Here is a 15876-nt window from a genome sequence, read left to right on the forward strand (position 1 = left end):
CCCTCCTTTGGATCCTTCTTCAACTTGTTGCAATTCTTCTTCATGTGGCCAAAAATACCACAATGATGACACTTTCCATTAAATCTTGTCCTCGATCTGCTTACACTCCTTCCATGGCCTTTGGGACCTCTACTTTTGCTCATTCCTCTATTCTCCGCCACAAAGACTTGGGTATTGTCGGAGCTTGAAGATTTTCTTCTAGTTTCTTCATTCAACATGTTACTCTTAACATTATCCATAGACAATACACCATTTGAAGCGGAATTACTTACAGTTACAACGAAGGTTTCCCAATTGTCCGGCAACGATCCCAATAGCAATAAGGCTTGCAACTCATCATCAATCTTCATGTCCATCGTGGCCAATTGATTGATTGTACTTTGGAAGTTGTTGAGGTGCTCGGTTACTCTAACACCATCTTTGTACTTCATGTTTACAAGCTCCTTGATTAGAAATTCTTTCTTGGCAGCGGTCTTCTTCTCAAACAAGGACTCCAACTTCAACCACAATTCATGTGCGTTGGTTTCTTTGGACACATGGTGGAATACACTATCATCCACCCATTCGCGGATATGACCAATGGCTTTGCGGTTCATCTTCGTCCAATTCGCATCCGAGGTCTCTTCTGGCTTGGCCTCCTCTCCTTCGATTGGCTCATGTAAATCTTTGCAATAGAGAATATCCTCCATTCTCGGCTTCCATGTAATCCAATTAGAGTGGTTGAGTCGGATCATGGTACTCCTTGAACCTTCCATTCTAACGCCCCTCACGAACCAAGGGCTCTGATACCACTGTTGGAAAAATTAATAGAATGGAAATAATAACCTCAACCACAAAAGGATAATATGCAAATAAATAAAGGGGTAAAAGAAAGAGAACACCGGATATAACGTGGTTCGGCAAGGTGCCTACGTCCACGGGGCAACAACAACAAGAACTTCCACTATGATAAGGTGGGTACAAGAAATACACAACTTCAAGAATACTACTTGAAGGAAACTCTCTCTCTCACACTTGTTTTGCTACCTAACAACTACAACACTCTCAACTTGGAGTGGACACTCTTCACACTCAACTTGGATGAAGATGTGATTGGATTGGATCAGATGAGACTTCATTGGAATGGGCAAATGACCTCTCCTTATATACACCAAGGAGGAACCCTCTAGATGACTTCATTAATGCTCCATTCAACCACCTTCAATTAATTCTCCTTCATGAATCTTCCACATTCATCTTGGTCCAAGCACTTCAAACTCTAGAACCAAGAGATGTTTGACCCCTCATAAATTCCTTGTGGGAAACTAGAATACATTATTCTAGAACCAATAGATCATTCATGAACATTCTTTGAATTTGGTCTGGATATTTAACAATTTGAGAAAGAGGACACAGCTGTCCAATGAGATTATGGTCTTTTCATAATGGACAAGTCATACATCCAGCATGTGCTATTGATTGTTCCGCTTTACTTATCCGATTACAGAATCTTCGAGTGGCTCTGCTTTAACAAAAGTAGTCAGAAAGATAAAGTGATATCGACTCTCCTTGTATTCTATATAATTTAGCTATAAACTTTTGACTAATGGGTCGTTCATCAACATCAACTTCAACTTCATCAAATCTCTCGGTATCAGCTGAAGATATCCACTCTCAATCATTTCGCAGATAATTTAAACCATGGCTTTGGAGGTTGTGGGTGGAGCTTTTCTCTCTGCTTTGCTTGAGGAAGTATTTTCTAAGATGTATTCTCGGGAGGTCAAGGACTTCATCCAAGGGAAGAAACTCACCGAGGTTCTACTAAAGAACTTGAAGATAACATTATTGTCTGTAAATGCTGTTCTCGATGATGCAGAGGAGAAACAAATAAGTAATTCAGATGTGAAGATGTGGCTGACTGAGCTTAAAGAGGCAATCTATGATGCTGAAGACCTCTTGAATGAGATCAAGACAGAAGCGTTAAGGCGCAAGGTGGAAGCTGAATTTGGAAGTAGCACAAGCAAGGTACACTGTTAGCACTAGTACTACAATAACTTCTTTGTTTTACACCTTAATTTTATTAATTTTTGGTTTTACTTCTATAATTTTTGTTTGCCTTATCTTATATTATTTGCTTGATGAGTGAATATTTTCATTTACAACGAACGTTTGTTTGTTAGTTTATGATTATATGACTTGGAGAACTAGAATCTATGAACCATCTTAGTTATTCTCTTCTAGTTAATTTTTTATATTACTCTCTTACTTAAATGATAGGTATTAAGCGTGGGCCTGATCAGATTTGATTGTGTTCTTACACCATGGGGCTCCAAAGGTTGTTGTATCTTATGGGAATACCATTTAATCTCGTATAATAGAGTATTACATTCATCCAAGCCTCACTCCTGTAAACAATCATGTCTTTCTATCTACTTCATATTATTTGATTTAGCTAGATATTGTCTTTAGTTCATAGGAACTTCGGTGTTTCTCTAAGAGTTTAAGAGAATTTTGAATAAAATATAATATTTTATTATTATGTTTTGTTTAAGTCGCATTCTTTAAATTGATTCTGCGTTGTGACTTGGAGTTAATTAACTGGAGAATTCCTTTGATGTTTATGAATTAACAGATGTTCAAGAAATTCTCCAAGAAGATCTTTTCTCCTTGGTTTCATGCTTTTGAGAAAGCAGTGGACTCCCAGATAGAGGACATTATGGTGAGACTAGAATTCCTTGCAAAACAAAAGGATGTCCTCAATTTGAAAGCAGATACAAGACACAGAATACCACAAACTCTACCTTCAACTTCTTTGGTAGAAGACTTTGGTCTGTATGGGAGGGATGAGGACAAGGAGACGATCATTAAGTTATTGTTATCAGATGATTCGACAAGCAGTAAAATAAGTGTGATTCCCATTGTCGGCATGGGTGGGATTGGGAAGACAACTCTTGCTCAGCTTGTATACAATGATAGTAGAGTGAAGCAGCATTTTGACCTCCACGCGTGGGTTTGCGTTTCAGAAGATTTTGATATTGTTAGAATGACACAAACAATATACGGGTCACTCACTTCACAAAATTGTGATATCACAGACCTAAATATGCTTCAAGTTAGACTCAAGGAGGCTTTAAGTGGGAAGAAGTTCTTCTTTGTTCATGATGATGTTTGGAGCGAGAATTACAGTCACTGGGATGCCTTAAGGCGACCCTTTGAGTCTGCAGCACCTGGAAGTAAGATCATTGTCACAACACGCAACACAAGTGTTGCATCTATGATGGGTAATCTTCAAACTCACCATCTAACTCAAATATCTGAGGAGGATTGTTGGCTGTTGTTTGCAAAACATGCCTTCAAAAGTGGAGTTAATGCAGATCCAAATCTTGAAGAAATTGGAAAACAGATCGTCAGAAAGTGTAAAGGCCTGCCATTGGCTGCAAAATCACTTGGCAGTCTCTTATGCTCTGAATCAAATATTGAGGAATGGGAAAATGTGCTAAAACATGACATATGGCAGTTTTCAGATAAGGAGACTACCATTCTGCCAGCTCTATGGTTGAGCTACCATTATCTGCCTCGACATCTCAAACGTTGTTTTGCCTACTGCTCAGTATTTCCCAAAGATTTTTCTTTTACAAAATCAAAATTGGTTTTTCTTTGGATGGCTGAAGATCTCCTTCAACCCAAAAATATGAAAACTGCAGAAGAAGTTGGAGAGGACTACTTCGATGATCTCCTCTCAAGGTCATTTTTTCAGCACTCACAAGGGGACTTTGATCACCAATCTGTATTCACCATGCATGACCTTATCAATGATTTGGCAAAGTTTGTGTCTGGAGATTTTTGTGTTAGGCTGGAGGACAGTGACTCATTAGACATTGCGAGCAAGGTGAGCAAGGCTCGGCATTTTTCATACATGAAAACATATGGTGATGGCTTTGAGAAATTTGAGGCTTTGTATGATGCTAAGCATTTGCGCACTTTCCTACCATTATCCCAGAGGAATCCAATTACTGCACAGTTCCAAATGTCCGACAAGATACTGCTTGATCTGCTGCCTCAACTGCAATGTTTGAGAGTGCTTAATTTATCAGGGTACAATATCCGAGAGTTGCCTAATTCAATCGGCAATCTGAAACAGTTAAAGCACTTGGACATGTCTTTCACTTCAATAGAAAAGTTGCCTGAACCAGTATGTACGTTGTATAACTTACAAGCATTATTGCTGTCATATTGTCGAGGTCTTGTTCAGTTGCCAACCAACTTGGAGAGGTTAATTAACTTACGCCATCTTGATATCAGAGGTACAAAGATAGAACAGATGCCACCGCAAATGGGAAAGTTGAAAGATCTCCAAACATTAAGTAACTTTACGATAGACAAGGCTGCAGGGTATCATGATATAGTAGAGTTAAAGGAGCTACAGCAGTTGCGCGGAACTCTTTGTATTTCAGGACTTCATAATATTGTTAGTGTCTCTGATGTTTTGGAAGCCAATATGAGGGACAAGAAGTATCTGAATCAACTAGTTCTGAAATGGGGTGGTGCTAGTGACGATTCAATAAAAGATCGGGAAGTGCTGGAAAACCTCCAACCCCATACAAACCTGAGAGAACTCATGATTGTTTCTTATGAGGGTACAAGATTCCCGGATTGGTTAGTACATCATTCTTACTCTAATCTGTATTCTCTTCAACTTTTGAATTGTCAAAACTGTTACTTCTTGCCACCACTAGGACAGCTACCCTCCCTGAGAGAGCTTGAAATTATTGGATTGAATGGAGTGGTCTCAATAGGTCCTGAGTTTTATGGTGATGCTACTTGTGTATTTAAGCCATTTGGAGCTTTGCAAGTTCTGAAATTCGAAAATATGCGGGAGTGGCAGAAGTGGTCTTATGTTGGAGGTAACAAAGGAGGAGGAGTTTTTCCTAATCTTCATGAGCTTCGTCTGCGGAATTGTCCAAAGTTGACTGGGAGATTACCATTAGACTACTTTCCAAAGCTTAAAACACTTGTAGTGTGTCGGACTAACATATATTCCCTCACTTTTGTGCAAGAAACTACATGTGAGGAACTCCAATTCCTCGATTACATGTATATATACTGTCCAAATTTTGTTTGTTTCCCCAGTGGAGGGCTGCATGCTCCCAACTTGACCAAGATACATATCGTTCGGTGCAAGAAACTGAGGTCCTTACCGGAAGAGATGCACACCCTTCTCCCATTTCTCCAGTCAATGGAGATAAAGGATTGTCCAGAATTGGAGTCATTTCCAGAAGGGGGATTGCCATCAAAGCTGAAATTACTTCACATTGAGTCATGCAAAAAGCTCATTGCAAACCGCATGCAGTGGGGGCTTCAAAGACTCGTGTCTCTCGAATACTTGCTAGTCAACTTTGGAGATTGTGAAGAAGTATGTTCATTTCCAGAGGAGGGCCTGCTACCTACCACTCTTACTTCGCTCTCCATCTCCACTCTGTCTGGCGTTAAAACAATGGAAGGCAAAGGTTTTAGAGAGCTCGCCTCTCTTCAAAGCTTGGCAATTCGGAGATGCCCTGAGCTGCAATGCTTGCCAGACGAAGGACTCCCCCCTTCTCTATCTCTTCTAGAGATCTTCTACTGTCCTTTACTAAAACAGCGGTACCAAAGAGATAAAGGGGAGGACTGGCCCAAGATTGCTCACATTCATCACATAATGATTGATGGGGAACATATATAACATGGGATTTCTTGATATTGGTCCCAGTTTTTGCAATCAGGTACTTGTTATGAAATCTCTAGCTGCTTCTATGCTTAATTTCAGTCATTAGTGAATTTTAAACGGCTTACTTCTGATCTTTCTATTGTTCTACTTTTTATGAACAGATTCTTATCATTTGCATGTTATGAAGCGACTTCTACCGGTCTTCTGTTGGTTTTGTGCTGTGCTTGACAGAAGAGAATACTTCCAAATTCATTATATTGACAGTTCACCTATTCATCTGCTTATGAATCAAATGGTTGATGACAGAACTCAGGTTTCTCCTTTGGAATCACAAATGTACGATACAATCCTTGAACATTTCTTGAAATTGAAGTGTTTTGTTCAGTTTCTTATTCCTCGAATAACTATGCTTCTTCCTAGAATAACCATGCATTCTATATTGTTGCAGGAAGTCAAACGGCTCTCTACAAGCCATTTTTCGTAAAATAGATCCCTCAGTTGGCAGGTAATATGAGAAAGTTATTCTCTCATGTCATGGTATTCAAGTGTTATGGTATAAGGTTATGATATTTAAATGTGGGTTTAGTTAGTTGTTTGGCATTCGCAAGCTCGTCTCATATTGGTCAGTTCTCAAAAGTTTAAAATAACGTTTGCATCCACGTGATGAGGCACAATATTGCTCCCCAGCTCATTGTGAGGCACTTGTGAGGATGTTTGTATGTTCATTACTGATCCCTTCTACCTGCATATATGTTCTACAGAAGACCGCAAATTCGTTATTTTATACTCATTTGCCTGTGAAGTGAAAGAATGTAGGAACTAATATATATGTTACAACCGACGAACATTTCTTGGTACTTACTATTTATTTCAAATTTCTGCTACCTAGGATAACTAGGTGTTCAAATGTTGCAGGAAGCCAACCTATTAGATATAATAATATGTACAATAGGTCCTTTTTTTCTCTTGTGATATGGAAATTAATCGACAGTCACCATGCATTTGCCTTTTCATTCCTCCAGTTTGTCTCTAATGCATCCTGATTTAGGAGCTCATCATTTCCATGTCCTCTATTTACGATGTTCTTTTCTTATGCTTCTAGCTGATCTAAATTTTGGTGATTTCATGTAGGAATGAGAATCCACGCTCCAGTTGAGACAAGAGTGACAAAATTCAACTGGCGATCACATTGAAGTGCCAAAAGCCTCATGCAGAATCAGAAGCATATGAAACTGGTTGTCGAGTTGCGCATTGAGCTACCAGCCTACCATACTCAGAAAACCATTAACACTTCTCTGGGGTCTTGATTCAAAAGTTAGGGATTGGATTGTTCGTATATAGTTCTAGGCGTACCTTCTCTCTGTGATGGTTTTGCTCTCCCTGCCCGCTTCTTTACAGAATTATATCTCTGTTGTCTCAGTGTCATGTCTCGGTCCCTATGATATATTCCTCTCTAGTAATCCGTCTTCAGATACGTCAAGCGTGATTTTGTTTTTTGGCTACCTTATCCTAGATTTAGCATTTATGAAGTTTGGCCTCATAGTTTCTTTGTAAGCATATGTCTTGCCTTTGTGAATGTATGTATGTTTTCATTAAACATCAACTATTTTCAGGTAACCCAAATAAATAAATATTATATATAAAATATAAAATAAAAACCCTGTTTATTGCGGAGGATTTGAGATTATTAGAGGAAAGACAGATTCTAATCATTATGTGATGGAATCGATCCCCACCGCCAGCAGAACCGCTGGCCCCACCACGGGAAGAACAGCAGGCACCTACGCCGGCAAATTCACATAATGATCAGAATCTAGTTAACCATCACAAAAGAACGGTATTTGAGCACAAGGGGCATGTGAGATTCCTACTTTAAGACTTAGCAGCTAGCTACAACACCAGGTCACGTTGCTGCAGTTCTTAGGACGAAAGCCACAAGAAAATTCTGGGGGCTTCGAGAGAGTTTGATATTCCAATTCCAGTCGACTAACCAAGAAATACTATATATAATTCTCTTCTTATCAGTTGAGATTCATCGAGAAATAACAAGCTGAAACCAACAAACCAACACAATTGAATCTTAACAAGGGCCAAACATAGCAGTTTTTAAGGATAAGCAAAACAACCATACACCGAAACTGACACGTGGCAAGTGTTCAAAGTTAAACAGGTGAAAAGTTCCCAGATTAAAAGTTAGGAAGTGAATGGTTAAATCCTTCTGAACATGCTGGTGCATAGAGATCTCTTTGGTCATCATATTATGCGCCACAAAAATGAAATCCAGTTTACTCTCAAAATGAATTCCAGTTTACTCTTCAACAATAATAATAAAAAGTCTAACATACCAACGTCAACAAGCATTAAGCAAAAAAGTAAAATAGGCAAATAAGAAAAAAACTGGACCATTTGAATACACACACTTCCTATAAGGAGCAGGCTCCTTACAACCTGCAGCTACAAATCTCCAAAAATAAGTGAAGACTCTAATAAATGCGATATGGCTTCCCCATAGTGGTCTTCAGGTTCAAGCACTTTACCTGATTAAAAGAAATATTAATAAATCAGGGCACTGGAAGATTTTAAATGGGTTTTGTTTTTAAATAAATTTAAGCAAAGATATTGCAAAGGCACATTTTACTTACATTTTGCCAATTTTTTTTCAATAGTGAAACAAGGAAGTTCACACTCAATTGCACATTTTGGAAGATTTGCTTCTCCTCCATTGAGACATTCCCTACAGCAACTCCCATGCAAAGAACCTTCTTCAATTGGAACTTAATTGTTGCTTTGGTCTCAGAAATTTTAGACTCTAGGGATTCTTGGTGAGAAACAAGGGTTGGGAACTTTCCTGCATTGCATTTGAATTGAACCAAGTCCACAAATAAATAACACTTCTGTTACAAAGATCCCACTAAAAAGCGTACAATGCTTCTAATTAAACAAACCTTCCAAGGCACATTAAAACATAATTTTCATGCATAGGAAATGATTTTACAAAATAGAAAAATAAGATCAATAATTCAAACCACAAAACATAATAATAATTAAAAAAATTAAAAAAAAAAACACAAAGCAATCAGCACTAAAAACATGGCTCTTGTACCAACCTGCCTTGTTGAGACCAGGACCCAAAAGACGGGGAATCTGCTTGATAACAGCTTCTGATGCTAAAAAGGCATGGTACTTCTTAGCCAGTTTCTTAACCAATTTCTTGTTCTTGTTTAACTTCTTCAGCGCTTCTACATCCATGTACTCCAAACCGATCTTCTGAGCCTGTAATTAATTAACACAAAACACAGCCACAACGTTAGACAACCATCTGTAAATTCTGAAAGACACAGCTACAAACATCGACTAGGAAAGCAGCATTAGGTCCATGCTTTGACCACATAGAAGCATTACCTCTTCAACATGCTGAGCATCTCCAAGCATGCAGACCTTCATCTTTGGACGAGGAATGTGTGGCAACTTAACGGAACCACTGAAACGCTTGTCCTTTTGGGGATCATAATTTTTCAGCCCAATCTGAAGTTCTATAGTTTCTGTGAACTTACGATTCTTTTCCTTGGAAGCGACCATGATGATAGAAATAGCCTCCCTGAGAGTATCACTCTGAAGCTTACTGTAAAGACACATATGCAGTTAGAAAGGCTAAAACAGAAGCATCCAAATACCAAATGGAAAGTAATTGTAAAATGCTACCAGGCTAATCAAATAGACACTGTTGTGGCTTTTACAAATACAAATCAAAACTTACGAATTTCATTTTCCAACATCAACGGTTTCTTAGAACAGAAAAATCATTCAAATAACTTCTCAATGACTGTCCTGAAAGTTTTTAACCTCCGACACATGAATAACACCTACCAATTCTAAACTTTATCACAATAAAACCAAAAGCCCCAAACGAAAGCCGCCCGAATTTAAGGTCCTCATTCACTCACAAACTCAACTACAGATTCAATTCATGTTTCAGAGCTAGAATTATAAATCATACAATTTCGACTACTCAATTCTAACAATAGTTCAAGCAAGCGGAACGATTACACCAAATTTAAAATCAAAGGAGTGAACCTTGAAGCCTAAACCCCAAATAAAACAGAGAAGTGTAATTAGCATACCTCATGGTCGAAACTTAAGATCGCCGATCCACCAACGATTTCTCACCTGCAAAATGAAAATGATCACAATCAAAGAACAAAAATAAATCACCAAAATTTGCAAATACTGATTGAAACTCATTTCTGCGTAGAGCTGAAACAGAGTAAACCAGAAAAATTTACTGCGTTCTGTTTTGTGGTTTTCCACGGAAAACAATTAGAGGATTAAAGATCCGTGAACTGAAGTACGAAGTCGGAATAATAAAGCACGACGACGAGTAATCGAGTAGGAGGGAGGAGAAAGAGAGAGGGTTTACCGTAGAGAAGAGAAGAGGAGGCCTCGCTAGGGTTTCAGGCGGCCAAGCAACTTTATATAAGGAGCTAAAGACTGTGAGGTCGTGACTGATATGAAACCTAATCAAAAGGTATACGTTGGGCTGGGTTGTCTATGTGGGCTTCTGCAAACTTTCATTTGGTGCATCTACAACAATTTCTTTTCTTTCTCTTTTGTGTTTGTTTTTTTTTTCCATTCGACCTTCTTTTTCATAACTTCTAAGTTTTTTTATTTTTCAATTTTTGAAGAGGAGAAGATTTTATTAATTAATTTTCAAAACCAGAAACACGCGCGCACACACATATATATATATAACATCCCGAAAACTTGTTACTAAAATCAATGATCAAGTAATATAAGACGGAACAAATTTGTCAAACCTACTTAGTGTCAGCCAAATGAGATAGGCTTCAAACTGTAATATTGCACAAGTAGAGACTAGAAAGATAAGATGGCTTAACAAGGGTTTATTTGTCAATGAAATATATATGATTCATATAATGAATTACAAAACTTAGATTTTCTATCAAATTACTAAAAAATTAAACTGAAACTGGGGAATTACTTTAAATAGCTCTGGGGATTGGATATTATGTTTCCGTGTGAAGCTAGATACAAGAAAAGTTTTGGCAAGGAAGTTCTGGGAGTTATATTTTGGTTCAAAGATGACCTCTGGGTTTAATTTTAATCATGTCATTGTGGAATATGATTCTTTTGTTGTGGTGAATTTGAAGAAAGGGTAAGAAGCCAGACCAGAGCCATTCTCTTCATATAGCCACTTATATACTGCAATACCCTTACTCAAAGAACTTGGAACTATCAAATAAAGTATGTCTACAATGAATGTAACAGACTACCGATATACTTGCTCAAATGAGACATAGTATGAACACTACTAGAAATTTCCCCAACGCACACTGATTTGAATTAGTCCCTATTGGGACAAAAGCACACTGATAATAGTGGCTAATGCCATTAGCCACTATGCAGCTACTAATGAGATATCAGTCCCCTCTATTGCAGGTGCTATTGGGGCAATCCACACTGATAAAACATCAGTGGCATCCCTAAACCCAATGCAGCAAAACACCTTTTTCTTTCCCACTGTTATTCAATCAGTGTGTATTCTCAATGCCACCAATATCAGTGTGTATTCTCAAAACATCTTCATGTTCCTTTCTGTGGCTGCATTTTCTGCCTCCAATATTGAACAAACACTAAGCCCTCCCTCTGCAATGTACCTGATTGATGAACAAATCAGTCAACACAATAACAAGGTTATATATGTACTTGTGTGCTTTCTGAAAGTTTCACAGTACTATGGGTTCAATCCTAATTACACATTGCATGAAAGTGAAAGAAAAAATGAACATAACAAAGCAAAGCACTTTAACCAATACAGTACAAGATAAGGAAGGATCCAGGAATATATAAAATGAATAACAGAACTCAAAGATAGTAAACCATGATTTCACAAATGGTGCCTTAGCAATTTACAAGCCTATGACATGATACAATTAAACAAGAGACACGAAAAATCAATGGACTAATTATTACCAAGCAATGGAAACAACATCGAATACCTGAATGAAAGTAAGTATAGCTGCTACATCATAAATAGGGCTCCATTGATTCTGTAGGATGTCCAAACAAATGCTTCCATCAGCATAAACTGGAAACAGGCAGACCGAAGACAGAATTTAGAACTTGAAAGATTTATAAGCACTTTTGAGAATCCTACAGCTACACAAATCCAGACCTGTCCATTTCCTATAGATCAACAAAACAGATAAGGAAAAAAAGTTTATGATTCAAACCTCTTTTGTCCTAACTTAATAGTTGCTAAACTGAACTTTCACTCTAATCACTGCAATAACCTCCAACTTCCAAAGAGAATTTATCCTTATAGTATTGATCTGCACAACCGAAAGCATCATTAAGGCTGAGTAGTTTGCAAGTTTCACTTCATCCATATACAAAAACTGCAAATAGAATTACTATTTGCTAAGATTCCAAATATTGAATAATGACCAAAATTATGCATTGCAGGTTCTTCTCCAATTCAATAAGACACCATTATGTTAGGCCTCCATAATTACTATTTGCTATCAGTTAATAATCACTGTCATAATAATACTGAAAGAGTGGAAATATCATACAAATTGATTCCAAAGTCAAAAACTCTACAAAAATATCAATGAAAAAGTGCAGCTGCTTTCACGTAACCCAATATATATAACTATATATGCTTTTAGTCCAAAAATTCATCTAACAAATCTCTACACAAATCTGTGATCCTCATACTTCATGCAATACCACTGCAGCAGCACATCATCAACATATCTACGGTAATTGTGTTAGAGTTTGAATTACCTGGTTATTGTGCTTGTCCAGCTCAGGAGTAATCTTAGATCTTCTCCTAGCTGCTGCCGCTGTCTCTCCCTGCAACCTCCCTGTAGTCAACTAAAACATTTAGAAATCATAAACTTATATCAAACTAAATATCAGAATACTTATACCTAATACTTTAGGTAATTGTTAGACTCTAAAAGTAATTAAAAATGAACAAAGAAGATAATCTACAATCCCTTAAATAATAATTCCACATTTAAAGTCATAACACCAAATCATACATTCTTCATGATTGAATAAGAAAGCTGGTAACTAATTTCAAACTGTACAAACTTGCAGCAAACATAGATGTCATCAGAAAAAAAAAAAAAAAAAAAACAATAAATTTACCAAATAACAGTTGAAGTTGAAGTTGTTGTCCAAGCTCTCTCCAAGCGAATTTGTAATAGGACAAAAACAACCCTATAAATAAGCACTGACAAGGAATATCAATGCAATCCTGCAAAATCCAAAGCATTTGGTAAGTTACACACGCAATGCACAAACAGTACTAGTTCAAATCCATTCACAGTTCTAAAACAACTACAAAGCTCAAAGCTCTACCTTACTATATAAAAAACACTATCCATAGTACTCCAAGGTATAACTTTAGCAAACTAAGGTTTCAGATTGGAATAGAAAGCACAAATAATGACTCAAGCAGAGTTAATAAGGAGAATGTAAGATATTTTCAAGTTGTAGATACAAGCAGTGAAGACAAGCACATGCTTTGATTTCTAATTTGCTTGCAAATCATATCCTTGAGGTCACTAGATCCAAGTCTTGCAGATAAACATAACCAAAAGAATGCAAGTCTTGAAAAGGTATGCACTATTCTACTACTCTAAAATATGAACAATGAAAATGATCAAGGTGATTTTTAAGGTCCTATAAAATCAAGAGAGGAAGCTTCCTAATAGTCAAAAGGGGATTGCTGGGTTGAAGACCAAACATTACTTATAAAGTCAGTGAAACGGTTTAATTTTTGAAGACATGTACATACAAGAACAGTAGATATGGAAATCTCGAATCTTCCATAACCATATTCCATTATCTATGTGGCAGATTGATAAAGTAAATTGTAAACACAATATCAACTGATTACTGAGGGAAAGTTACCTGCAACCAAGAACAAGCTGACATGTTCTTGTATTTTAAAACTTTAAAAATTTCAACAACAATGAACAACCTCTGAGAATAACTTCTGAGGAAACAAAGTTGGACATATCAATGTACTCTGACAACATCTTCATCAATATCACGCCACTGGAAGGAAACAAAGATTGAAGGAAAACAGAGTTAAAGACTTACACGACTGAACAAAACTCCAAATACAGCATTAGGCGTTACTGAAAATAGAGTATTGACAGACATATAGCAGGGGAATGAGACAAGTAGATATATAAGGGAAGGAAAAAAAAAAACAGAGTGAAACAAAGAAACTGACCAATTTACCATCTGAAAACCAACATCTTTGCACAAAATAGAAATATCAGTCTGATGTGAAACACAGTTTAAATAATTTGATAAATAGAAAAAGAGAGTACCTTTCTACGAAGATATTCATCGGGGATGCCGAACTCTTCCGATCTCGTCGGCCCTGTACCCGACCTAAGCTTCGACCGAGAATGGTCTGGATCCAGAAGACGGTGTTGACGAACCCATCACTTGTTGATAGCGCCGGTGATGACGACTTCCATATAGAACCGTTTGGTGTCTTGATCGGTGTCTGATCTGGTCATATCGGAGTTCGATCTATGTGCGATGTGCCTGTGTGAGAGTGTGATGGAGGAAGAGAGGCGGAAGAGAGAGAAAGAGGAACTGACGAAGGCAAAAGTGAGGCTATCAGCAACTATTTATATCGCATTACTCGTTAGGGTTCCTGACTTATAGCCAAAACGATGTCATTAAAGCCTCTTCGGTTTTTGACACTGATGATATTTGGAATAATAATATGTTAGGGTCACTATTGTCATTAAAATAATAATATGTTATGTGTACTGTTCATATTACCCACTGATAATCAGTGAGAGGAAAAAAAATCTCACTGATGTTTTATATCAGTGTTATACTATTCATTTTGGGACTGATGACTTTTTGGTGGCTAAAAAAAGGGTGCTAATGGGGAAATTTGTTGTAGTGGAAGTCGGTTAATCATCTTTTTCAGAATCTTCGTGGTAGACTTGTTCAAATGGGACATAGTTTGGATTTGGGCCAGTAATCATTCTTTTCAGACCCAACATGACGGTATTTCAAAGAGACTGAAAGAATATGAGGATGGTCTGTTGCAGCCTCATCTTATTGCTATTTAGGGCACGTTTACTTACTTGGAATGTAATGGAATGATTACGGAGTAAAAATACCCCTGTGTTTACTAACACATAAAGGAATCGGAATGATTCCAGGTAAAAGAATTCCTGTGTTTACTAACACATGAAGGAATGAGAATTGGTGTAGGTCCCACCTATTTATCAGGAATTGATTCCTGAATACTCAGGAATTCGATTACGAAGGGGGGAGATGGATTTAGGAATAATTCCTCCGGAATCAATACCGATTCCTTTCTTCTCCCATTCCACTTGTCTCCGATTCATGATTATTTTTCATTCCAAGTAAGTAAACGTGCCATTAGTTTTGTTCTTATTTTTGGGGTTTTAGGCCCTTCTACTCACACGAAAAATAATCTTAAAAATCAACCAAAATTAAATACCTATAGTTAGTTAAGGTGTTTTTGGTATACCCAAAACTTCAATTTTTCGGTAAAAATAGTATGTACGACTATAGTATTATTAATAATTCCTAGGGTTTGAGGCTTCAAATCTTCTGTCTCCATTTCCCTATCCCCTTCCCTGTCTCCCTATCCAATTTTGATACGTGGCATTTGTACGTGTCTCCTCAGCCTAACCATCTCTTACCAGCCTGCTAACTCCGTGTGTATCTCTAACCCAACTCTAACTCTGTTTGGACCCAAAATGAACATTTTGGCCTGACAAGGCACGTCTTGGAGAAATTGAGCCAATATCAGTGGCTCAAGCTATATATTGTCGACAAGCTCGAAATATATATTTAGAGGCTAAATAAAGCCTACTATGGAAGTATGACAAGTCAACTTTAGCATATTTTCCTACTTCGGCTAGGAAAAACCGAGCTAGACAAGGAAGGAGGGGTGGCAGACTAACCAAATGAAATCGAAATGTGCTAAAACTTTCCAGATCCATTCTAGACAGACCAAGGATCATTTCTTATGAAGAGTGCAAGAGCTTTTATTGAGTGAAAGGCCTTCAAACAATCAGCCCAATTTTCTACAGAAGCAAAACTGGAAAACTGGACCTGTAAGAGGTCCAGCAGCATTTTCGGCCCAACCACAT

The 15876-nt window shown here is 37.5% G+C and overlaps 2 protein-coding genes across 2 annotated transcripts; one reads left to right on the plus strand and one right to left on the minus strand.

Annotated features, from left to right (window-relative positions):
* Positions 1–1554: 1554 nt before the first annotated feature.
* Positions 1555–7242, plus strand: LOC133733236 (putative disease resistance protein At3g14460). Its single transcript, XM_062160885.1, has 5 exons — positions 1555–2004; positions 2612–5738; positions 5845–6019; positions 6132–6188; positions 6815–7242. Exons 1-2 carry the CDS (start codon positions 1681–1683, stop codon positions 5696–5698), a joined length of 3411 nt encoding a protein of 1136 aa, XP_062016869.1. The 5' UTR covers positions 1555–1680; the 3' UTR covers positions 5699–5738; positions 5845–6019; positions 6132–6188; positions 6815–7242.
* A 725-nt stretch (positions 7243–7967) lies between these two features.
* Positions 7968–10210, minus strand: LOC133733237 (large ribosomal subunit protein uL1). The gene is made up of 6 exons (XM_062160886.1): positions 10101–10210; positions 9805–9850; positions 9086–9305; positions 8791–8956; positions 8326–8531; positions 7968–8220 (listed from the first exon to the last, which is right to left on the minus strand). Exons 2-6 carry the CDS (start codon positions 9807–9809, stop codon positions 8167–8169), a joined length of 651 nt encoding a protein of 216 aa, XP_062016870.1. The 5' UTR covers positions 9810–9850; positions 10101–10210; the 3' UTR covers positions 7968–8166.
* Between the last annotated feature and the right edge of the window lie 5666 nt (positions 10211–15876).

This window comes from Rosa rugosa, chromosome 2 (genome assembly GCF_958449725.1).
Source record: "Rosa rugosa chromosome 2, drRosRugo1.1, whole genome shotgun sequence".
Lineage (NCBI taxonomy): Eukaryota > Viridiplantae > Streptophyta > Magnoliopsida > Rosales > Rosaceae > Rosa > Rosa rugosa.